Genomic DNA, 16,969 nt, shown 5'->3' with positions numbered 1-16,969 from the left:
TCAAGGTCAGTTAAAGATAATAATCGTCATATTTGTTCTATTGTTTAATATGCAATCTAATGATACTGTTTTTAATTTGCAAAATTGAACAGCGACATCTAGTGGCTGCCGGATTTACTACACTAGTTGGGTGAAATCAGGGGGTGGGTCCTCTCTTAGGATAGTCTCGCGATATTTCGCGTGGTATATATTGGCGGTTTGCCCTTCCGTAGGCCTCTTTGAAATCGGACTGGCGACAAAATGGTGAGTGTGTGGAATGAATGGCTTACACGCAGGACTTGAATCTGTTCTTTATCTGAGCCATCTGGTACATTTCACTCACTTCAGACAACCCTATGGTTTTGATAAACATTTTTTTATTTAGATCTGATGTTTATTTCTATAATCTGTCAGACTACAGCGTACTTTTTAATGTCTACTGCCTCATACCGGTGACTGATGGTCCAAAATGGCTGCTTGGCGTTAGCAGTGCTTCCACTTTTTTTTTTAAATAACCTCCTTGCTTAAACACTTTTTTGTATGTTAGATTATGTTAATGAACATTCTAGCTACTTAAGCTCGACAGTTAAGCTTAGACTTGGTGTTTTAAGCTGTAGATTTAACGGCCGACAAGTGCACACTCGAGGAGGCTAACCATGCTAACATCGTGGTGAACGCATGGCTAGCTTACAGCGATCATTAACTTCAAGTTGCATTAAAATGAGTTTACTATAGAATCAATGTTAGTCTCTTATCCTCTGCAAGTATGGACCAGCTGACAGTGTTTTCTCCACAGTCCCACCGTAAATTTTCGGCTCCGCGCCACGGATCCCTGGGCTTCCTGCCCCGCAAGAGGAGCCGACGCCACCGCGGTAAGGCCAAGAGCTTCCCCAAGGATGATCCCAGCAAACCCGTACACCTGACTGCCTTCCTGGGCTACAAGGCCGGCATGACACACATCGTCCGTGAGGTCGACAGACCAGGCTCAAGTGAGTGAGATCAGACTTCAGAATTTAGTTTATGGTATTTTTATTTTGTGATAAACTTTATATTGTGGACATGTTTATAATGAGGGATAAGATCTTTTTCAGAGCAGACGTTTTGCTTGTCACACAAATGAATTTTTCTGTGAGTCAAAGCATGTGCTGTGAAAGGTCATTTTACTGTGTATGGTGTTCTGCCTGTGATGAGACACTCGACGGGCGGACAGAATGGGTTTAACCCCCTTGCTGAATGTCGAGTACTGAGTGCAGTCTAAACCATAAAGAGTTAATGAGAACACGGTCCAATAATCTGGACATGAGATGAACTGCTGTTTTTCCTTTTCAGAGGTGAACAAGAAGGAAGTGGTTGAGGCTGTGACCATTGTGGAGACACCTCCCATGATGGTGGTCGGAGTTGTGGGCTACGTCAACACTCCCCGTGGCCTGCGTTCTTTCAAGACCATCTTTGCAGAGCACGTCAGCGATGAGTGCAAGCGTCGGTTCTACAAGAACTGGTGAGACTTAATATATAAAATGATAGATTAAATCAGTGTGCATGTAATAAAAGTGCTTGAAGCAGGTGTTAGTAGCCCAGTGGAAATGAAAGAAGATCTGTGTTTTCACTGAGCGAGTCTAACATTACGGTGGCCCCCCGTGGCAGCTCCGCTCAGGCGCCATGTGCCCTGATGAGCTCCGGGCTCCTCTGGCCAGTGGAAAGTGCTTCTTAGAAACTGTGCCATGAGCCAAAATCCTTATTAGCTGATACAGCCCACCCTCATCCACATGGAGGGAAGGGCGAGCAGCTACGCACTGTGTTCTTCCGCTGGCCCTCTGGGGTTATGAAGGACCTGTGCCAACCTATGTGTCCTCTCTCCTCCTGCCACGTGGCGTTCTCTCAGGTACAAGTCCAAGAAGAAGGCTTTCACCAAATACTGCAAGAAATGGCAGGATGAGGAGGGCAAGAAGCAGCTGGAGAAGGACTTTGCTGCCATGAAGAAGTACTGCCAGGTCATCCGCATCATCGCCCACACACAGGTTAGTACGTTTGATTCCCAGTGAGGTGATTATTTATTATGTTTCCTGCTCTCCTGTCGGTGATGAGACCACGGATCTTGCGTCAGGCATGGCGCCCGATACATATGAGGATATCTTCCATGCTGCCTTCCTTCTGAGACTACACATTCATCAGTAAACTCCATGTTTGAAGTCCGGATTTGTATTCTGACCCTTTTTTTGTTTTTTTTTGTTTTTTGTACAGACACGTCTGCTGCCCCTGAGGCAGAAGAAGGCTCATCTCATGGAGGTGCAGCTGAATGGAGGCACCATCTCTGATAAGGTGGACTGGGCCCGTGAGAAGCTGGAGCAGGCCGTGCCTGTCAGCAACGTCTTCACCCAGGACGAGATGATCGACGTGATTGGTGTCACCAAGGGTCATGGATACAAGGGTAAGAGAACTCATATTTTACTACATCCAAGTTCCTTTTTTTTATATTTTTAGTCACACTGTGTTCATCATTTTCTTTGATTCAGGTATTTGATGTGAAAAGATAAAGAATTTTGCAAAATTTGTCTTATCAACATGACCTTTGACCATGTTTACATCATAATAATAAAAATTTGGGAACCAAGCACCAAATCCCTGCAGAGCAGAGTGTAAACAAGGCCGCCATGTGCCTGAGTTAGTTAATGCACGTGCACCTGCAGGTGGCCCTGGCAAGTTATAAATTTAGCCAGGACCAGAACTGTCTACCCGTCTGCAAACATGGAGTGACGTGTCTGCCTGGAGCAAGCCATAAAAATGGTCACTGCCCCTGTCGCAGCTCCCAGACCAGCTCTCCGTGGCCGGAGAGGCCGTCCCACACAGTGCCCAGCACGGACTTCCCGATCTGTACGCTCCGGCCCCTCTGGGCGCCCCACGACTCCGCAGCGACCAACCCCCGCCGCCACTGTGTCCTCCCCCTCAACGTCCAGGTCTCTCTCCTCTGCGGAAGATGACGCTAACTCGGTTTCCGATGGGGAATGGGAGCCCCCCCCGCAGGCTGATTCCAGCTCTGCCTCTGACAGCAGCTCCTCGGAGTCAGAGGTCACCGGTGATACAGCTGAGGAGAACGAGAAATGGCAGTCAAAGAACGGAATGATTTCCTGGGAACCCACTGAGGCTAACACTCTGCGCTACATACCAGGTGCCTGTCTGCGTGAGGGGCCAACCGCATACGCCATCCGCCGCATCAGTGATATCCAGTCGTGCATGGATTTGTTCATTACGGAGGATATAGCCCAGCAGGTGTTGAAATATACAAATCTCCACGGCCGGCGTACCAATGGTGATGGCTTTGTAGAGATAACCATGATGGAGCTGAGAGCTTTCTTCGGCCTGCTGATTTTGGCTGGGGTGTACCGGTCACGGGACGAATCTACACACAGCCTGTGGTCAGAAGGTACGGGACGTGCCATCTTCCCAGCCACTATGCCTCGCAAAAACTTTGAAAAGATAGTCTCAACGATTCGCTTCAACGACAAGCTGACTAGATCGAGACGGCTGAAGGACAGCAAGATGGCGGCTATTTGGGTGGTATGGGAGAAGTGGGCACCACGGCTCCAGCTGATGTACAACCCTGGAGTCGACATCTGTGTGGATGAGCAGCTGGTGCCGTTCAGGGGTCACTGCCGCTTTCGCCAGTACATCCCCAACAAACCTGCCCGCTATGGCATGAAGATTTGGGTTGCCTGCGATGCCCGGACCTCATATGCCTGGAAGATGTTGGTGTACACGGGGAAGCAAGATGGAGCCTCCCCAGAGGTAAACCAAGGCAAAAGGGTTGTGTTGGAGCTGTTGGAGGGACTGGAGGGTCACACTGTGACATGTGACAATTTCTTCACGTCGTATGCTCTTGGGGAAGAGCTCCTGAAAAGAAAGATTGCCATGGTGGGAACCATAAGGAAAAACAAGCCGGAGCTGCCCCCAAAGCTGCTGGAGGTGAGGAAGCGGGCCATTCTCTCCTCCATGTTCGCTTTCTCCAGTACCCACACCTTAGTGTCCTACGTTCCCAAGCGGGGGAAAAATGTCCTCCTGCTGAGCACGAAACACCGGGAGCCCGCCATCAGTAATGAACCCCACCGAAAGCCCATGATCATCTTGGACTACAACAGAAACAAAGGCGGCGTCGATAATCTTGATAAGGTAGGCATTTATTATTTATTTATAATTATTCACATATTATTTACATCATTATTACTGTATCAGAGCTATATTTGCCGTGTAATGTTTTATTTTGTTATTTATATTTGGAAGCCTGTTTCATGCACTCTTAAAAAGAATTAATTATATATTTGGATATGTTGAATAAGAATATATTTATTTTTTCTCTCTTCTGTCAGGTTACTGGGACCTACAGCTGCCGGCGCAGGACCCAGAGGTGGCCGCTGAAGATGTTCTACAACATGCTGGATGTTTCGGCGTACAATGCTTTTGTTCTATGGAGGTGTGTTAATCCACAGTGGAAGGAGAGCGATACCCACAGGCGGCGCTTGTTTTTGGAGGAGCTGGGGAAAGCCATGGTGACCCCGCTAATGCAGCAGCGGCAACGGCTACCCCGAAATCCAAGCGCCGTTGCTCTTGTGGATGCAGCTCGGGCAGGAGAGCAACCCGAGGAGGGCGACGGCCCACCAGCAATGGCCGGGACAAGGCGACAGTGCCGTTTTTGCAGCAAGAGGATCCGCAACACCTGCTGCAAATGTGGACAGCACATCTGCAGAGCCCACACCTTCATGCTCTGCAGCACCTGCTGCCCCTGAGACTCAGACTGAGCAGTATTGATAGTTACCTCTTAGTGCTTCTAGTTCAGTTTATCTCATTCATTTGTTGCTGCTATGTCTGTTTTTATAAATTAGTTTTTTTTATTTACGTCTGAAATAAATGTCATTTTAGAGTTAAAAATATAACATTTGTGCGTCATGTTTGATTGCTGTACATGATGAGGACTGGAGGTACTGATCTAAAAGGTTCTTAAGAGGGAAAAGTGTGATTCTTATGTGTGTGTGTGTGTGTGTGTGTTTTGTCTCCAAGGCGTCACCAGCCGTTGGCACACCAAGAAGCTTCCTCGCAAAACCCATCGTGGTCTGCGTAAGGTGGCCTGTATTGGCGCCTGGCATCCTGCCCGTGTGGCTTTCTCTGTGGCCCGTGCTGGTCAGAAGGGTTACCACCACCGCACGGAGATCAACAAGAAGATCTACAAGATCGGCCAGGGCTACCACACCAAGGATGGAAAGGTGGTGAAGAACAACGCCTCCACCGAGTACGACCTGTCCAACAAGAGCATCAACCCCCTGGTAAGTGACGTTCAGGGAACAGTTCTGGTGAATGTCGTCCTGTCCTGATGCTCATGTGGCTCACTGATCGCTTTTTCTTCACAGGGTGGATTTGTCCACTATGGAGAGGTGACCAATGACTTTGTCATGGTGAAGGGCTGTGTTGTGGGAACCAAGAAGAGGGTGCTGACTCTGCGCAAGGTGAGGACAAAGATCAGGGCTGTGTGTTTGTGCTACTTGTTTTATTTTTATGGGCAAACTGAATCTCCATTGTGATCTAATACACTGTGCTGCAGCTCTTCACTAAAACTGAGGAAATGGATGTGGATGTTCCGCTGAACTAACAGTGGTGACCTGAATATCAAAGTCTTGTTCTCAGAAATTCAAACATTTCCTCTTTGTTCCTCCAGTCTCTGCTGGTACAGACCAGCCGCCGTGCCCTGGAGAAGATCGACCTCAAGTTCATCGACACCACCTCCAAGTTTGGTCATGGCCGCTTCCAGACTGTGGAGGAAAAGAAGGCGTTCATGGTGAGACGAATGGGTCGTCACTTGCACAGCAGCTTAATGGTTTTCGGTTTGTCCTGCACTGTTCGTAACCTGGTTCAGTTTCCAGTATGAACTCTGGTTCCATTCCAGTGCCACAGTGAGCTCCAGTGAGGCAGGGGAGCAGTGCCTCTTTGTGCTGGCTCCCTGTTCACTCTCTGGAAACATTGGCCGTGCTGAGCTGTGGACCGCAGGCACGACTGTTAACTATTGACACACAGCTGACTCTTGTTTCTCTCTTTCACAGGGACCACTCAAGAAGGACCGCATTGCCAAGGAAGAGACCGCTTGAAGTCCCTCTCTACAAATGGTGTCTCTGCTTCATTGACTGTCACCATCACTTACTATTCTGCAGAGTTATTTAATAAAAGAAAAAAATACAAAGAATGTGTTGTCAAGTCTATAAAGGGAGTAAAAAGTTCTGTGAAACTGAAATGTCCCAAAATACTAAATGTGGGGAAATCTTTGTCTAGGAAAGTTAAAATATTAGATCATATTACTGATGTGTTAATGTGCAGAGTTGTGCTGTAATAGGTTAATTTCTATTTTATATAGGGCTGCAGTTACTGATTTAAATTGGATTATGTTTGAATGAAGACTGAAAGTAATTCCTTTATTTAACAAAGAAAAAGTTAAATTTGGATCAAAATGTTTAAAGAGGGAAGCAAACAAGTCATTATTTAACCAACAGAACAGACGGCTGTCACTATAAGAATCAACCATTATCACAAAGGTGAAATAAGAGCAAATCCAGTTATGGAGCAGGAACAGGCACAACTATGCAAAGAAGCTGGAGTCAACAATTAAAAAGCAAAAATGATTAAGTTGGCAGAATAGTTTTGATTTCAGCTCTAGTTTTATGTGCTGTTTATAGGAACACGCTTTATAAGCTTGTTAAATCTGCATTTGTAAACTAAAGCTGTTGAATGCCAAGAAGAAAAAATGTGGTGGAGCATGTAATGAAAATACTCATCCACTGTACAGTTACCTGAACTGTGTAGTGGAGTAAACACAGTGAGTTTCGTTCCACCGCTGGGCTTGTTAAGCGTGATGGGCCTCTGAGCCCAGTGTCCTGTCTCAGATGAAACGGTCGGCGTCAGCTGTGATGAGAGCAGCCACCTATGCAGAACTGATGGACAGACACTCGGTTTAGCTAACATTGCATGTTTTAACAGGCTGTACAGTATGTGTCCTTGAGCTGTGAGGCCTGTATTCGGCTGACAGCAGAACTCCGGCGGTCACAGTGCAGTAATTAAGCCCCGGCATCGTCCATTCTGACTCATCACTGCCAAAACTAAAAGCTCCACTTCAGCAGGTAATGAGGAAGACCCTGGGAGGGCTCTACAGGCCATTTAGGTGTCCTGCAAAGCACCTCCCTGAGACTTCTCTGCATAATATTCAGCACTCTTAGCAGAAATGTGGATTTCCTGTAAGGATTTTCAAGGTCCCACCTACCTCTTATTAACCCGCTGTCCAGGGAGCTGAAGGACAATTGTTCTCTGTTGAGCTGCATTTCAACAATTTGACATTTTCTTCACCAAAGCACTTCCACAGCGAAAAGGAAGAACCCTCCAAAGGGCTCTTAAAAAGAAGGCGCGCTGTGATCCACGTGTCACTGTGGCCTGTGTGTTATTTTGAGTCAGTTTGTGTCTTTTTGTGGTGGTTTTGTGTCTCTGTGTTCAATTTGTAGTTGTTTTACATCAGTTTGTGGTCATTTTGCATTATTTTGTGTTTTGTTTCTGTTATTTTACTTCAGCTTGTGGTTGTTTTTGTGTATTTGTGGTGGTTTTGCATCAGTTTGTGGGGGTTTTGCATTAGTTTGTGTTTTGTTTCTGTTATTTTACTTCAGCTTGTGGTTGTTTTTGTGTATCTGTGGTGGTTTTAAGTGGTTGTTTTGCATCAGTTTGTGGGGGTTTTGTACCTCTTTGTGGTTGTTTGGTGCCTCCGTTGTCAGTGTAGAATGTGGAGGCGATGGGAGGGGTGGGGGTGGAGGAGGGGGGGGGGTGAAGCCCTGTGTCACTGTGGCCAGAGGACAGTCATGGAGATGGCCCTGCTGTTACGTAATAACCCCCAGAGGCTCTGACCCCTGCCCTGCTGCAGCACAAGCAGAGCTGCAGTTCAAAGCAGCCACAGAGCTCTGCTTTACATAACGCCACCCCACCCCCCGCCCTCCATCGCTAAGCGTGACAGTTAACGGTCCACAGCTACGCCATTAATTGCTCCCTCTGTCCCACTCAGGTGAGGTTAGGTGTCCCAGCAGGCGCTCTCTTCATGACCCCGTGCATCTGCTCAAACAGCATCTTTGCACTTTTCCTACAGGCTCGTCTACATCGCTCCACCCGATCAGTTCAGTCCTCCATCATGCAGAATGAGCCCGGGGACACATGAAGCAGGGGTGGAAATAACTGAGTGGGGTTGGGGGGGTGTAAAATGTGTTACTTTGATTCTTGGCAATAATAAACTGCATATTATCAATAGTTACATGAAGTCATGTCAATCAATAGTAATATTAATATTTGTAATTCCAGATGTCTTGCAGCCATGGACAGATGAGACAGAGCCGCTGGACAGAGACGTGTGTTTGCCGGTATGTACTCGGTGGTTGCTTTGTGTGTCGTTGTAGTTGTACTGCAGGACTGTGGCTGTTTTGTGAGTCTTTTTTTTTTGCATCACTTTGTGCTCATTTTGTATCTGTAGTTGTTTGTGCTTGTTCTGTGTCATTTTGCATCATTTTGCGGCCCTTTTGTGTGTCTCTGTGGTTGTTGTGCGTTACAGTGTGGTCGTCTTTGCCTCCCTTTGTGGTCATTTTGTGGCTGTGGTGTGCATGTGTGTCTTTGTGGATGTTTGATTGACAGTCTCTTCACACAGATGTGTGGTCCCTGGTCCTGAACCCATTCACTAATCCATCCATGATACTATCAAGCCCCCACCTCTGTGCCTCCACCCTGATTACTTCAGCCCTCCATCATCTCAAATGAGCTCTCCCCCGAATGAAGCCAGTACTGTTTGTGACTCTGCTTTATGGCTGCATTGTGTGTGTGTGTGTGTGTGTGTGTGTGTGTGTGTGTGTGTGTGTGTGTGTGTGTGTGTGTGTGTGTGTGTGTGTGTGTGTGTGTGTGTGTGTGTGTGTGTGTGCTATCATGCAGTGGAACCTCCAGTCCTGAGGTAGCAGCTGTTGCTAGTGGGACAGCAGCCAGGTAACCAGGGTGCATGCTGGGACAGTAGAGAGAGGAGGGCCAAGCATTTGATTTATGTGAGAGTGTGTGCAGTCGCTTGTACACGTAAGTAGGTGTGTGCATCCGTGTGTTGGTGTATGTTCCCTGGCAGCGCTGGCGGCCGAGCTGGCACGGAGTCAGCGGCAGGCCGTCCTGCAGAGTGAGGGAAGTGGCTGGGTGGTGCTGTGGTGTGGTGTCTGACAGGAGGACAGACTGTCGGAGGGGACGACCACACACTTAGGACCATTATTACACAGGACGGAGGCCACAGGCTACTACTGGTCCTACAGAGACTCTCTGACTGCTAAGACATGTTATTCTGCCTGGACTGGGTGGAGTTTAGATCTGAAATGATGACATTCTGTTAATCGATTAATCATTAGAACTACTAAAAACCAAAAACCTATCATTTCCTTACTCTTGGCCAAAGGTGGGTAGATATTTAATTTGAGCTCATTTGTGTCAAATGTTTAAGGCAATTGAAGAGACCAGGTTTTTATTTTTAATGACAAAAATTTAAAAAAAAAATCAAAAACATACAGGTTCGATACTGAATCTGTAATGAAGATATTTGGAGTCCTAGTGGAAGACTTTCATTTTTACACACTGATGTTAAATGCACCACAGGTTGCTGCAGGGTGGAGGAGCCTTAGAGGTGGATGCTTGATTTGTATATTTCCTGTGTTACGTGGATGAATGGCTTTTGCATAAGGACCTGTTTAGCTGCTTGTATTATTGATCGCAACTCTTCTGGCTTGATTCCCAACCAGAGGGTTTGAACATTTATTTATATCTCACACTTTTTATAATGAGAACTGAGCAGGAGTCCAGATGTAAACAGGTGGAAATCGCTGACAGAGACTATTTTTATCCTCCTGCCCGGCATCAGATAATGTAGATGCAGTTTTTTGGCTGTTTTTGAGTGTGAACCATCTCCATCCATATCAGGTACACCACTGAGTAAAGCTGTGTAGTCTCACAGTAGTCCTCTTGAGTCCGTGTCTGTGTAGAGGACGGTGAAGCTGAGCGTTTCTCTTGGGCCTGCCAGACTGCAGCTCCTGCACCCCTGCACTGTGGCATCAGTATTCCAGGCCCGTTTGTGGACACCGCGTTCCCTGAGCTGGCGGAGGCAGCAGCCCTGCACTCTGTCTCCCATCACACCACCAGAGGGCAGAGCACGGCGCTCCATTTGCTTCACGCATCCCAGAGCACTTTGTGTGCTGTAGCCTACTTTGGTTCCTCCTCTTTATCTCTCTTTTTTTTAAACTGCCCTCTATTCAGAGCTGGATGTAAAAGCTTCAGATGAGTTGTAAAACAGCTCTGACTCCTCTTTGGTCCACATATTATTTGATGCAGGAACTGATGAAGCCTCATGCTGCTTGTATCAGCAGTGGGGGTGATGTGAACGTGTCATTTCAGGCTATGTTTGCTCCAATGATTTTTAATTTTTTTTTCTTTTTCAGTTGGTTGGACGTGCTTATAGCCCTCTGTTGCCACTCAACTCTGCATGACCCAAAAATAACCTGGGGTGAGCGCAGTCAGCAACTGTTCTCTGGTCAGCACAAACAACAGGCCTCGTCTCTTTCACACACACACACACACATAAAGACTTGCACATGCAGATTCAGTGTTTGCATGCACAGGAAAAAGATGAAACATTCCTCTGCACAGAAATCCACACACACATTTCAGGTTGCATTTTGTTTCCGGAGCAGTAATCCTCAGAGAGAGACTGTCGAACGCTGAGGCCTCTTCTCTCTCAGCGACTTAAAGTTTTGCTTCAGAGACTTCGGGTGACGCGCCCCCACACAGCTCCCACGGGTGCTTCCTTCTCTGTCCCAGAACGTTGTCCAGTAAAGTCAGAGAAAGGTCATTAGTCGGTTTGATGTGAGGTTATGTAACCTCGCAGCCTGCCAGAGACACAAAGCCAGACTCAGAGAGAGAGAGAGAGAGAGAGAGAGAGAGAGAGAGAGAGAGAGAGAGAGAGAGAGAGTCAGTGTGTTTGCTCTTAATATTCCCAGCCAGGAGGGGACAGTGTGTTCCTCAGGCCTCATCTCCTCACTCTACCATCCACCCCGATACTTCACCCCAACAACTACCAGCACCAGGCTGACACCCCCCCCACCCCCCACCACACACACAGCTTCCTCTCTATCACACAGTGCTGCAGAGACACTTTGATCACCACAGCGGGAACGAGAGAGGAAGTGAGTCAGGTGGAGGAGAACAGGGGGTCAAATGCTGGAGAGGAGGGACCAGGTGATAAAGGCTGATTTTTCCATGGGTCTGAACTTGGAGATCAAATTTAAGGATGTCAAAGACGTTCAGTGTCCCGTTTGTGAAGCTTTAAGGGTAAAGTTGGAGGTCTCAGTTTTTGTTTAATTTGTGATTTTGCAGAAAAGTCAGAAAATGATGGTGAAATAATGTGAAAGGGAATAAAGCTGAGTTATAATTTTACTGTTCATCTTCCAGCAATGTTTCCTCGTTCCCAGATCCTTGTAGCAGTTAAGTAATGCTAGGTGAGCACAGCGTTATTATAACTGATTGAAACAAAGGCCAAACGTATAAAAATAAGATCCAAGTTAGTGACTTATGCTTAAAGGCTCCATCTGTCTGTTTTCCAACAAATGACAATTTGTGCCTTCCAACAAACAGAGCATGGAAATCTGGCCTCTGTGCATCACAGGGCCTGGCTCCGGCTGCACGGTGCTGCAGCTGTAGGTGCAGCTATCATTAGCGTTAGGTCTGGAGCTCTTGCCCCGACCCTGCCTGACATCTCTGTGCGGTGTCCAACTCTGTTATCCTGCCAAAAAAACTAGCATTGACTCTTCAAGGGCATGTCTCGCTTCCTCTGGATTCCAGCTCCCATCTGTGAGGAGCCAGAGCAGGAGGGAGGAGGAGGAGGAGGAGAAGGAGGGTAAGCTTCTTCATCCTACACCTGTACAGTGAGTCAAACTGTCAGTAGCTAGATCATAACACACGAATGACATAGAAAGCTTGATAAACCTTTCATGAAGCTGACTGGGAGAGTCTGACTGTTCAATCATTTCAAATCAAAATCAACAATTTAATCTCATAAATGGGACGATATTTTATTTTTAAAAAAAAGGAAGGTTAATCCAAAACCTGATGTGAGTCTATACAGTGGCCTAATCTTAAATATTAGAGTTTGATTTAAAAGGTTGACAACTCAGCCTCTCCCCAAATTAGAAATGAGAGGGCTGAACTTGTCCTCACCCTTCCAGTCTGTGATACCACGGCTGATGTATTGTTTCACAGACGTTTACGGCCCTCTGTCTGGCTGCTGTCGGGCAGGGCCAACTCACAGACAGAAATACGTGACAAGACAGCGTGTTGAAAAAGTTATGAGGCAGGACAGAGAGACAAAAAGGGAAGGATGTGCCTACAAGGAGACGAGGAGAGACAGACAGAAAAAAATGACTTATTCATTCCTAAAACATATTAAAAATGTGACATTCAGACAGCTGCACCGGGACCAGGTGCTGCTTTATGAGAGAGCCAGTGTCACTAAGCCTCCTCCACACACACACACACACACACACTTTCTCTTTAATGTAATCCAGGCTTGTAAAATGACTTCTGCTTATGAATTCTGAATAAAGATGGCTGTACGTTTAAAAAAAAAAGCCTTATTCATTCAGACTGCTACGTTGACATATTTTTCTCTCTAATTCACAGAGAGCGGCTTGTGTCAGTGAACTCAGATAATGCAAATCAGGATCTCAGCACTTTCTCTGACAGAAACTTTTTCCCTCCCCTCCCTTGTTTGATGTATCTGCCCATAACTTTGTCAGGTTCAGGGGCAGGTTCAGGGAAGCACACGTTGTACATACTATCATGCAAAACTCTATTCATGCTGCGAATCCCTTGATTTTATTTATTTAGTCTTTCTCTGGGAAGACACCCCTCTGCAACCCCCTTTTGTCTCACAAATAGATTTGCTTTGTGCGCCTGCTTCAGCAGCATACATGAGCACTTCTTTACACACCCATACACACAGTCGCAGGAGTGTGTTAGGCCCTGGAAGCAATGCTTTTAGGGCGATGGTGTAGAAAGGTGTTGGATGTTTTCTTTGCAGGGAAACCTCCAGTAGACTAAACCTGGTGGCGTTATTGCAAAGCCGTGTCTCTTTCTCAGGAATACTGTGTCCTAGAAAGATGCTTTGACTGTCTGTTTTACATGCTGTCTTCTCCCAGGCTTTTTACCTCAAAGAGAGGGAGACAGAGAGATAATGTGTTTCCTGGCGTACAAAAGAACTGTGTCTGTGCAGCAGGAAGCCAAAAGCATCAGGTTTGGTAAATTGTGGGTTTGAGCTGCTTTCTATTAAAAAGCAAAGCAGATATTCTCATTCTGCACATGCAGAAAACTTGGTCTCATATCTGTACAGTTGGTAAGAGTATGATGCGTGTGTTTTCTGACTTTATTAATCCACTTACAGGCACACACTCATGTAGACACTGGGGTTGTGATACAGGCATTTAAGAGCCAGTGCTGATATTTTTGGATTACGGCTCCCAGTGGTCGATTACAGAGTGTTATCGCCATTTTACAACAGCAGGCAGAGGCTGTGGTTTTAGCAGAGCACACAGGGTTTTATGTCTGACAGCTCAGCTTTTATTTTTATGGGTGTGTGAAGGCCGATGCCAATAATTTGTGTCGATATTCAGAGTCTGAAAATGAGGCCTTTTTTCGAGGCCGAAACTCTGGAAGCTTTTCTTCATCCCATGTGTTTTTGGCTCTCACTAAGATAGAAGTACAAGGACACACACACCAGCTCACGTTTGTACTGCTGTTCCTGTGAGGACACAATGATTTCCCTGCTTGTAACCTTAAACAAGTGGGCAGTGTCTGAAACCAGTTTCCTTCACACCTTTCCTTCGTTGCCACACCTCTGCAGAGACACTTTTTGTGTTGTCACTGTAAAGTCTTAGCCCAAAGTGAAATGTTTAACATGACATAATTCTCTCAACTTAATATCAAGTTACTGGCTTTTTCCAGGGCCATCAACCACATCTCATGGTCTTCATGGGGACATGGAGTTTGCTGAGGTGTCATGGAGCTGGTTGAGCTGTTGTCACATGATCTCACCATGGGTTAACAGTTGACCAAACAGTTGAAGGACAAAACAAAAACAGCTGAAAGCTCTGAAAAAAAAGTGAGTAAGTGGACTCTGAGTTAAGATTATTTTACCAAAGTTGTGTTTATTTGTTTCTGACTCTGAGATTTGCTTTACTCCCTCAGGCTTCTCAAAACCTGTGAAGTGGAACAATCGGAGACTAAAGAAGCGAGAAGCCACAAAGGTTTGGAAACACTTCTCTGTTCCGCTGCTCAGCATGAGGACAAATAGTTTACTCTCAAGTCCAATTTAGGTTGTTTTTTTTTGCATTGCAGATATGATGATGTGACAGACAGATAAGTGTTAGCACTGAAAACTGACAAAAAGGTGTTATAGGAAAAAAAAAGTGTGTTAGAGACACGCAGTGAAACATGGTGATTTGTTCCCCCTAGGGTTCGTATTTTATTCATCAGGACTTGATGCATCCAAGTATAGGATCATTCGGTTTTGGCACCTTTAAAGATTTCATTTTCAAATTGAACAACACATTAAAAATCAAAAGAAACAAAGAAATGACTAAGGCTGTGTGAGTTTTAAAAATAAAATACATACATACATATATTTATATATTTATAAAGAAATCAACCAAACCATTTAAAAAAGCAGTTTTGTTCAATGTAGATTGTTTGGTTTGTCTCACAAAAGCAATAAGATAAAATGAACTAAATAAATAAAAAAGAAAACAAGAAGAAAAATACACATGAAAACATTAATACTTTAAACTTTAGCGTCTTTGCTTTTTTTCCCCTTATAATTATTAACCTTTAGAACTTAAGTTTCTCAAGAGCAGATTTGCTGTAATTTTATAGCATGCATTTAATTTCTGAAATTGTGAGTCACTTAGCTTCTCTTGTACTATTTCATATTTAACTTGTTTTTATTTTTGTGTTTGGCGTCCTCTTCTTTTCCTTCCCCTCTGCTCCTTCCTTTTTTATTTTGCAGAAGTCGTGTTTGGAGTCTTTGCTTTGTGACCTTTGACCCCTTTTGTTGGCTCTTTCTGTTAAGGGGCTCAACTCTCCCGTTACGACCCCCCCAGAAAAAAGAAAGCGAACAGGGACTGAGAAAAAGACGAGAAGGTTCTGTTAAAAGAATAGATATTATTCTACTGTTGACTGTCTGCATCTGCTTCAGGGCGGCATCAGTCGCTGTGCACTGCTGCTGCCTAAAGGACCTTCGCTTGTTCTCAACCTTCAAATGAACAGATACTAAAAGAGTCTTTTCTCATGTTACCAACAGCACTTGGTTTAGTTAACTTGTTTTTTTTTTTTCTTTTTTGCTTCGGTAAAGTCTGTAACTCTTGATTATTAACGTAATAATTTATTTATAAAAGTAATACATATATATATATATAGTACCTTTGTTAGAGATTACAGATTGGGCTAATTCTTACTGAATCCCAAGCTGTAACAATTCACAGTTTTAATGCAAAAAAAATGAACAAATGAGTCAATAAATAAACGAGGTGTATGTCTCAGTGGTGGGCTGGCTGAGGGGGGAGCTTGACCTGTTGCTCCAACCAAACCGTGGGGCAACACTGTCAAACCAAAGGGCTATGAAATCATGAAATCGCTTCTGTATCTCATAAATGCCCGCTCCCTCCCACCCCTCCCGTTCAGTGCCCCGAACCTCATAACAAATCCTGCGCAAAAAACCCCCCCCAAAAAAACAAAACAAAAACAATGACAGACCTCACCCTCTCGGTACAACCCGACCCATTCTCACTCTTCTGCCATTCAACCCAGAAACACAGCAGACCTGTTGAATCTCTCTCAACAATGGTTATGGAAAAGTCATGCAGCTGAACAAAAAGAACAAATGTCTATAAACATGGAAATCCATCATCTCCAGGGGCGTACTGCACCCACAGGGGTTCCCGTGTCTCCTGGTCTCCGCTCTCCACTGGGGCCGGCCTGGCCTGTGTCGACTCCCTCATACCGGCGTGGTGCGGCGGTTGGCTGTGTTGGTGTGGCTCGAGTCTTTCAGGTCTTTCTGGATGCAGTTGTGGACTTGCAGGAAGTTGTGGTCCCTCTCAGAGTTGTAGGTGGCGGTGGGCGTGCCGGAGGACTTGAGGGTGTCCCGGGGCAGCGTGTACATGGAGATCTCCGTGGATGGCAGCGCGCTGAAGCCCTTGAGGCCCACCGGTGAGGCGTCGCGGGAGTGTGATGGGTCTGTGGAGCGGGAGGAGGAGCGCGAGCGGCGTCTGTAGCGGTAGCGGTAGCTGGGGATCCGCGTTATGGCCGAGCCTTGGAGGTAGTCGGCTGCGCGCGCCCCTATTCGAAGCTGTCGATGGCGGTCAATGAACATGTGCACGGCCAAGACGCCAACCATCTCAGCCATGATGAAGGAGAGGGCGCCAAAGTAGAAGGACCAGCCGTAAGAGTAGCTGTTCTTCTTCGAGTCGCTTTTTGAAGGGTCCCCTGCGTTGGCTGATATGTACACAATGATCCCAATGATGTTACTCAGGCCTAGAAAAGTTGGGCGCCATACAACAGGAGAGGGGGGGGGGGGGGGGGGGGGGGGGGGTTATGGGTAATGAGTTCATGAAGAAAAGGGCAAAGAGAAGAAGAAAACAGAACAAAGTCTCATTGAGGTTGAGCTCATGGAGTTATTCTTGGTGCATGGTAAACTTAATATGCAGCATCAAACCAAATGTGTGATTCATGCTCTGTACACAGTGTACTAATCCTGTCCAGGTCGAAATGACTGATATCAGACTCCTAATCTCTGCCCTTGCAGCGAGAAACAGGGCAACTTCAGGTCTCGATGCAGACATTGTGGGACACAGTATAAAATAATCCACAC

The 16,969-nt window shown here is 46.0% G+C and overlaps 3 protein-coding genes and 2 non-coding genes across 5 annotated transcripts in view; 4 read left to right on the top strand and 1 right to left on the bottom strand.

Moving 5' to 3' along the window:
* The first annotated feature begins 196 nt into the window (after window positions 1-196).
* Window positions 197-6,250, top strand: rpl3 (ribosomal protein L3). The gene is made up of 9 exons (XM_041062268.1): window positions 197-243; window positions 776-968; window positions 1,309-1,477; window positions 1,862-1,997; window positions 2,221-2,407; window positions 5,029-5,291; window positions 5,376-5,471; window positions 5,681-5,800; window positions 6,063-6,250. Exons 1-9 carry the CDS (start codon window positions 241-243, stop codon window positions 6,105-6,107), a joined length of 1,212 nt encoding a protein of 403 aa, XP_040918202.1. The 5' UTR covers window positions 197-240; the 3' UTR covers window positions 6,108-6,250.
* LOC121199158 lies at window positions 2,049-2,141 on the top strand. The gene has a single exon (XR_005896414.1). It is a non-coding gene; the product is annotated as a small nucleolar RNA U83B (small nucleolar RNA).
* On the top strand, window positions 2,416-5,070 carry LOC121198268 (piggyBac transposable element-derived protein 4-like). The gene is made up of 2 exons (XM_041062267.1): window positions 2,416-4,143; window positions 4,341-5,070. The coding sequence occupies exons 1-2, from the start codon at window positions 2,761-2,763 to the stop codon at window positions 4,755-4,757; spliced, it is 1,800 nt and encodes a 599-aa protein (XP_040918201.1). The 5' UTR covers window positions 2,416-2,760; the 3' UTR covers window positions 4,758-5,070.
* LOC121199156 lies at window positions 5,854-5,985 on the top strand. The gene has a single exon (XR_005896412.1). It is a non-coding gene; the product is annotated as a small nucleolar RNA SNORA54 (small nucleolar RNA).
* Window positions 6,251-16,096: 9,846 nt separating the features above from the next.
* cacng2a (calcium channel, voltage-dependent, gamma subunit 2a) overlaps window positions 16,097-16,969 on the bottom strand; it is a 49,393-nt gene continuing 48,520 nt past the window's right edge. Inside the window, exon 4 of the mRNA XM_041062851.1 lies at window positions 16,097-16,632. Within this exon, the coding sequence (XP_040918785.1) occupies window positions 16,097-16,632 (536 nt within the window). The remainder of the gene's footprint in view (window positions 16,633-16,969) is intronic.

The sequence above is a fragment of the Toxotes jaculatrix genome, chromosome 18 (genome assembly GCF_017976425.1).
Source record: "Toxotes jaculatrix isolate fToxJac2 chromosome 18, fToxJac2.pri, whole genome shotgun sequence".
In the NCBI taxonomy this organism is placed as follows: domain Eukaryota; kingdom Metazoa; phylum Chordata; class Actinopteri; family Toxotidae; genus Toxotes; species Toxotes jaculatrix.
The sequence above is the reverse complement of the archived record's forward strand: the minus strand, read 5'-3'. Positions and strand labels throughout refer to the sequence as shown.